At 42.0% G+C, this 7773-nt stretch overlaps 1 protein-coding gene across 1 annotated transcript; it reads right to left on the reverse strand.

Moving 5' to 3' along the window:
* Positions 1 to 1869: 1869 nt before the first annotated feature.
* LOC138905541 (uncharacterized) lies at positions 1870 to 3297 on the reverse strand. The gene is made up of 3 exons (XM_070194062.1): positions 2899 to 3297; positions 2311 to 2781; positions 1870 to 2214 (listed from the first exon to the last, which is right to left on the reverse strand). Exons 1-3 carry the CDS (start codon positions 3295 to 3297, stop codon positions 1870 to 1872), a joined length of 1215 nt encoding a protein of 404 aa, XP_070050163.1.
* Positions 3298 to 7773: the final 4476 nt, after the last annotated feature.

Genomic DNA, 7773 nt, shown 5'->3' on the forward strand with positions numbered 1-7773 from the left:
TGTTTATCTTTGAAAGTTTTCAGAACCCGGGTACGTGGGCCCGAGGGTGATTTTATCGGCTTTTTGAACGGAGTTTGAAATTGTTGTAAATTGAATTATAATGAGTATTAGAGTATATATTTATGGGTTTGCATGTTTATTGACTAGTTTTGGAGCGTTGGGCATCGGTTTGAGTTGTTGGAAGGGCTTAGGAGCCGGTTGTAGAATTTCGGAGTGAGGTAAGTCTCCTTTCTAACCTTGTAAGAGGGAATTAACCCCATAGGTGAATCAAATTATTATGTGCTTCTATTTGTGGGGGCTATGTACGCATGAGGTGAAGAGAGTCCGTGTGTAGCTACTATTATGCTTATGTCTGGGTAGTCTAGGACCCATATCAAGTTGTACTTGCGATGTTGCACCTTACTTGTTAATTTAATTGTTTAAAACATTTAGAAACTCGATAAAGGAATTTTAAAAAAGTTAAACTTCATTTACTTGACCGTTAAATATGAATTTGAAATTCTTGAAATATTTGCCCGTTAACAAATCTTGAATTGGTTGTTTAATGTATTTTTCTCTTTTGCGGAGCGGGCCGAACGCCTCGGTAGTAGATAGATGCATCTATGATTCATGTCGTTCGACCCTCGACAGTGCACAGTTTAAATATTATGTTGGATCGGGCTGTACGACCTCGACATGATTTGCGCATGATATATGTTTTTGGAATTGATAATAATTGATATTGCTTTCATTGGCCCGAGATACAAAAATGTTAAATGACGAAAATAAATTTGGAAATTTCTTATGAACAAAAGAATTGTTTACTTATTTCATGAGATTGAGCTTACAGCCGTTCTACGTAATCTATGCTTAATTATATCATTGATATTTTATTTATAGCCCATAGTAAGTGCCAAAGTCGGCCCCTCGTCACTACTTCTTCGAGGTTAGGCGGGATACTTACCGGGTACGCGTTGATTTACGTACTCATACTACACTTGCTGCACATTTTTGTGCAGTTGCATATATGTCTAGTGGCCTTCCGGGTGCAGAGGTGCGGTTATTGCAGGGACTTAGGTGAGTTGCATTCCACTATACGAGTCCGCAGCCAACTGAGTCTCCTTCAGAGTATTTATATTTTTCCTGTCCAAATTTGTATTCCGGACAAATATTGTATTTTATATTACATTCCTAGTCCGCAGCCAACAGAGTCTCCTTCAGAGTATTTAAAATGAGAACAAAATTAAGTATTTCTTTTAGGCTTTCCTGACAGCGGTGTCCGACGCCATCACGACCTTTAATGGATTTTTGGTCGTGACATGACCGAACCCACAGGGCTGCCTACGTATCCCCTCTTAAGCGGGAATCAGGTCAAGCGTAGTTCAGGTTACATAAACAAAAGTGCAAACATAATCTCAAGCATAATATCTCTTGACTGCATCCTAATTGATAGGTTTTGGCCATATTTCTCCATCCATCTCTGCAAGTATAAGCTCTCCTCCTGTCAGTACTCGGTAAACCATGTAAGGGCCTTGCCAGTTAGGTGAGAATTTCCCTTTTGCTTCGTCCTGATGCGGGAAGATCCGTTTCAACACTAATTGCCTCGATCTAACCTTTTTGTTGAAAGCCCTTGCCATTCTATTCTGGTAGAGTTGACCGTGACACACTGCGTTCATCCTCTTACCGTCAATGAGAACCAGTTGCTCATACCGGCACCGTATCCATTCCGCATCGCTGAGCTCGGCCTCCTGTATGATTCTTAGGGAGCGAATCACCACCTCGGTAAGTATAACAACTTCAGTATCGTAGACCAGTAGATAAGGGGGTTGCCCCAGTCAATATATGAACTGTGGTGCGATACCCGAGCAAAGAGAGTGATAGCTTCTCATGCTATTGCTTGTATTTGTCCACCATCTTCCTTAATATCTTCTTGATGTTCTTGTTGGCGGCTTCCCCGACTCCCTTAATCTGTGGCTTGTATGCTGTAGAATTCCGGTGCTTGATCTTGAATGTTTCACACATGGCTTTCATCAGATCACTATTGAGATTGGCGTCATTGTCGGTAATGATTGACTCAGGTACTCCAAATTGACAAACGAAGTCTACAATGACCTTCTTAGTCACAGCTTTATACGAAGCGGCTTCAACCCATTTTGTGAAGAAATCTATAGCTACCAAAATTAACCTATGTCCGTTTGAAGCAGCGGGTTCAATTGGTCCAATGACGTCCATGCCCTAAGAGAAAGGCTACGGTAAACTCATTGCATTGAGTTCGTTGGGCGGTACTCGTATCATATCAGCATACACCTGGCATTGGTGGCACTTTTGTACGCACTTGATGCAGTCTGTCTCCATAGTCATCCGGAAATACTCTGGCCTTAATATCTTCTTGGCCAGAACGAACCCGTTCATATGAGGTCCGTAGGTTTTGACATGTATTTCTTCGAGCAATGTAGATGCCTCCTTGGAATCGACACATCGCAGCAATCCTAAGTTAGGAGTCCCTATATACAGAATTTCTCCCCTCTGAAAGAAGTGGTTGGCCAATCTTCGAAGCGTGCGCTTCTGAGTGTGTGTAGCATTCTTTGGGTAGTCCCCTTTCTCCAAATATTCCTTGATATCGTGGAACCATGGAAATCCATCAAAATCCTCTTCAACATGAGCACAATAAGTTGGCTGCTTACGAATCTCTATCGATATAGGATCGATGAAATTCTTGTTCGGATGTTGTATCATAGAAGGCAAGGTGGCCAGCACATCGAAGAACTCATTTTGAACTCTTGGAATATGTTTGAATTCTATCTTTGTGAACCACTTGATCAGATCTTATACACAATGCAAATATGGAAATATTTTGGTGTTCTTGGTGGTCCATTCTCCTAATACTTGGTGTACCAACAGATCTGAATCTCCAATTACCAGCAAATCCTGAATATTCATGCCGACGACCAATCTGAGTCCCAAGATACAAGCCTTGTATTCTGCCATATTATTGGTGCATGGGAACCAGAGCTTGGCGGATACCGAGTAGTGTTGACCGGTTTCTGATACTAAAACTACTTTGATGCCCACTCCTTTGAAGTTTGAGGCTCCGTCGAAAAACATCCTCCAACCATCGTATGTTTCGACAATGTCTTCCCCCACAAATGACACTTCCTCGTCGGGACAATACCTCTTCAATGGTTCGTACTCTCGGTCCACGGGGTTCTCCGCTAGGTGATCGGCCAATGCTTTCCCCTTGACCACCTTATGGGTTACATAGATGATATCGAACTCACTTAGCAATATCTGCCACTTTGCTAACTTACCCGTAGGCATGAGTTTATGAAAGATGTGTTTAAATGGATCCATCCTTGATATGAGATATGTAGTATATGCACAGAAATAGTGTCTCGACTTCTGGGCTATCCATGTTAAAGCATAACAGGTGCATTCCAACAAAGAGTACCGAGCTTCATAAGGTGTGAACTTCTTTTTTAGATAATATATCGCCTGCTCTTTTCTCCCGGTTTCATCATGTTGCCCCAGGATGCAACCAAAGGCTCCATCCAATATGGACAAATACAATAGAAAAGGTCTTCCTGGATCCGGGGCGGGGGAGGGGGGGGGGGAACACGGGCGACTTAGATAGGTACTCCTTGATTTTATCGAAAGCCTTTTGACATTCTTCGGTAAATCTCGTCGCAACATCTTTCCTCAGCATTTTGAAGATCGGCTCACATATCGTCTTTGATTGTACTATAAAACAACTGATATAATTGAGGCATCCCAGAAAACTCATCACATCCTTCTTGTTCTTTGGCGGTGGCAAGTACTGAATAGCTTTGATTTTTGACCGGTCTATCTCAATACCACGGCGACTGACGATGAAACCCAACAACTTCCCAGCATGGACTCCGAAAGCACATTTTGCAGGTTTTAGATTTAGATTGTACTTTCAAAGTCGGTCGAAGAACTTTCTCAAGTCTAATATGTGATCCTAACTTCTCTTAAATTTGATAATAATGTCATCCACGTACACCTCTATTTCCTTGTGTATCATATCATGGAAAAGAGTAGTCATGGCCCTCATATATGTAGCCCCAATGTTCTTCAAATCAAATGGCATCATTTTGTGAAAATATATTCCCCATGATTTGATGAAGGTTGTCTTTTCGGCGTCTTCTTTGTCCATCAAAATTTGGTGGTATCCTGCGAAGCAATCCACAAAGGATTGGAGTTCATGCTTGGCGCAGTTGTCAATTAGTATTTGTATGTTGGTTAATGGGAAATCATCCTTAGGACTTGCTCTGTTCAGATCTCGATAGTCAACGCACACTCTGACTTTCCGATCCTTCTTTGGAACTATCACAATGTTGGCTAGCCAAGTTGGTTACTCAACCACTCGAAGGATCTTGGGTTCGATTTGCTTGGTAACCTCTTCCTTTTTCTTCAAACTCATATCTGGCTTGAATTTCCTCAACTTCTGCTTTACCGGCGAACATATGGGGTTGGTGGGTAGCTTGTGAGATACTATGGATGTGCTTAACCCAGTCATGTCACCATAGGACAATTCAAAAATATCCTCATATTCCTTTAGAAACCTGATATACTCTTCCTTCTCTGACGATGATAGATGAATGCTAATGTGAGTTTCTTTGACCGTTTCAGAATCCCCTAAGTTAACTGCCTCAGTTTCTTCCAAATTGGACTTTGGCTTGTTCTCAAAATTCTCTACTTCTTTGACAATTTCCTAAGGTGTTATATGATCCTCCATATCTTCCAAATCACTTTCCTTATATTGCGTTGTCTCATTACATATCACAATCGTATGTTCATCAGGATATGTAGTAATTATGCTGAAAAGAATATAGAAAGATAATAATAAATAAATGAAAGCAATAATACATTAATAAAAATTTAAATTGTCAACAACTATGACTCGATGTCTCAAGTAATTATTTCAAAACAAAATATTGAAAATGTCTTAAATGCCAAAAAACAATTAATAATAAGTCATGCTAATTCTGCCAAGGCTACCAAGGTACTCGGCGAGCCCGGGATGGTGCAGCAGCCTAGTTCTTGAGAACAACTCCTTCTCCCACTATTTGAATGGTAAGGTCTTCTTCCTCCTCCTCCTCTAGTCTTGCACTGCAGTCCATATCTTTCTCGTCCAGAAATATCTTTATCTTACCGGCCAAAACCTCATCTTCCTTGGATCCCCAAATCACATCAGTCTGGCAAAACGTCTGGTGCAATGGTGTTATGGGTTTTTCTAATGGATAGTAAGTGGCACGCCAAGGCGGTGTCCAATCCTGATATTATTGCACGATATATTTATAGCCGAGGCCAAAGGTCGTGCCATGATAGAGTGGTTATACCAGTTCTGTGATCCATTGAAGTTTTTGGCCAAGACTTTTGCTTGTTTCATACCCCAACCACATCAGTATGCTTTCTATATTATTGCTCCACCATCGACCCTTTTTTAATTGCATTTACTCGCTCAATGCGGTGGTATATTTCTCCTCCCAATTTTCTCGTGTTCTCGATAACCGGCACAGTCTGATTGGTATAGATAGGGTTGCTTCCATGTCCTTGAATAATCATCTCTTGATGATTCACAGCCTGGTGCAGAGTTAAAGTGACTGGCCCAACTGCATGTATCCATGGTCGTCCCAATGACAAGTTGTAGTTGGCGGATATGTCTAGCACATGGAATTCTACATCGAACCAGGTCAGGCCCATCTATAGATTAAGATTGATTTATCCAATAGTGGCTCTCTAAGACCCATCGAACGCTTTCACATTCATGCTTCCTATCTGTATCTCATGCATGCCTTTACCCAGTCTTTTCAAAGTGGTCAGTGGGCATATGTTCAGACTCGAACCCCCATCTATCATAACCCTGGCAATGAACTTTCTTTATATTGCACAGTCATGCGTAATACTTTGTTGTGACTCAACCCGTTTGGCAGTAGCTCGTCTTCGTGGAAAGTAATCTTGTGACTCTCCAGTACCTGCCCTACCATATTAGCCATTTCCCAACTAGTGATATTGGTGGGCACATAAGCCTCACTTAACACCTTTATCAAGGGATTCTTATGCGCATCTGAGTTTTGCAACAATGATAAGATGGATATTTGGGTGGGAGTCTTGTTCAGGTGATCAACAACAGAGTATTACCTTGCTTGTACCTTCCTCCAAAGATCATCAGTGCCTGTCTCCACAACAAGTGGCTTAGATGTGGTGTCTTTGCTTGTTCCTCCATGATTCTCAGGTATATAAACTCTACAAGTTCTGGTCATTCCTTGTGCAGCACCTGTCTCTTCCATTTTGACTTTTCCTTTTCTTCTCGCCTACGCCACATAATCCCATGGGACGGCATCATACTTATAAGACGGTGCTGGAGCTACCATCACAGTAAAAGGCATAGCTACCTCGAATTTAAGCGGTGCCTAGGTTTGCACCACAATTGGTGAGAGGGTGACATGAGATGTTTTAGGAGCATCCCCCTCTCTAATAAGTCCAATGGATCCCCCCTGATCCCATTCTTCATCCGTTTCTATCACATTCACTCCCTCGCCCCTATGATTAGGAAGAGGGTTATTACAGACATTTGGTACGGCCTCCTTTGCTTGTATAACTTTGTGTCGATCAGTGTCTGGATCTTGTCTTTCAACATGCGGCATTCCTCAATGGTATAACCTTTCATGCTTGAATGGTAGGCACAAGTTTTGTTGGGGTTAACCCACTAGGAAGGGTTCTCAACTACAACTGTAGGAATAGGGGTAACGTAACTAGCAACCTTTAGTCTCTCATACAGCTGGGCTATGGGTTCAGCGATTGGGGTGTATTGTCTGGGAGTTCTACGACCAATGTTTGGTTGTGGCTCTGGGTAGCTTTGGTAGGTGGGAGGAGGCGAATGTTAATATGCAGGTTGGGTATTATATGTATGGTAGGTGGTGGCAGGGTATTGGTATTTTGGAGGTGAGGGTTGATATGTGGGTGGAGGTGTTTGGTATGTGAGGGGAGACTTAGGGCTCTAGGCTACCATCAGGGCACCCACTTCTGTCTTCTTCGAGATACCTCCTGATTGCAAGGCTTTGTTGGTGGCTTACAGTGCCTCAAAATTTGTCACCATTCTGCTCTTGATTCCTTCTTCTATCCTTTTCCCTAACTTTATGATGTCTGAGAACTTGTGGTTCTCTATAACCATCAGTCTTTCGTAATACTGTGGATCCTGAGCTTTGAAAAAGAACTTGTTCATTTGTTCTTCTTCAAGTGGTGGCCTCACCTTGGCGGCCTTTGATCTCTAACGAGTAGCATACTCAGCGGAAGGTTTCTGTCAACTTCTTCTTGAAATTCTGGATATAGAAAATGTCTGGCGTATTATCTGTGTTAAACCAAAACCTATCCATGAAATCAGATGCCATGCTCACCCAATTTACCCACTTCTTTAGATTTTGGATTATATACCAAGATAATGCATCTCCTATAAGACTTTGCATGAATAATTTCATGCGAATTTGTCCATTCTTGCATACTCCCACAAGCTTGTCATAGTAAGTTCTCAGATGCACCTTAGGATCACCGGTGCCATCAAACATCTCGAACTTAAGAGGTTTGTAGCCCTCCGACAGTTCTACGTTTGGCTAGATAGACAAGTCTTCGTAGTTCAAACCTTCAATACTCTTCTCTCCTTTAACACTGTGGACTCTCCCTGTCAGTTTCTTTAGTTCCTCTGCCATGTTTCGATGAGAAGGTCCTTCTCGGTCGGTTCAGGTATGTATTTTTTTACGGGGTATGGGGTAAGGT

Source organism: Nicotiana tomentosiformis, chromosome 2 (assembly GCF_000390325.3).
Source record: "Nicotiana tomentosiformis chromosome 2, ASM39032v3, whole genome shotgun sequence".
In the NCBI taxonomy this organism is placed as follows: Eukaryota; Viridiplantae; Streptophyta; class Magnoliopsida; order Solanales; family Solanaceae; genus Nicotiana; species Nicotiana tomentosiformis.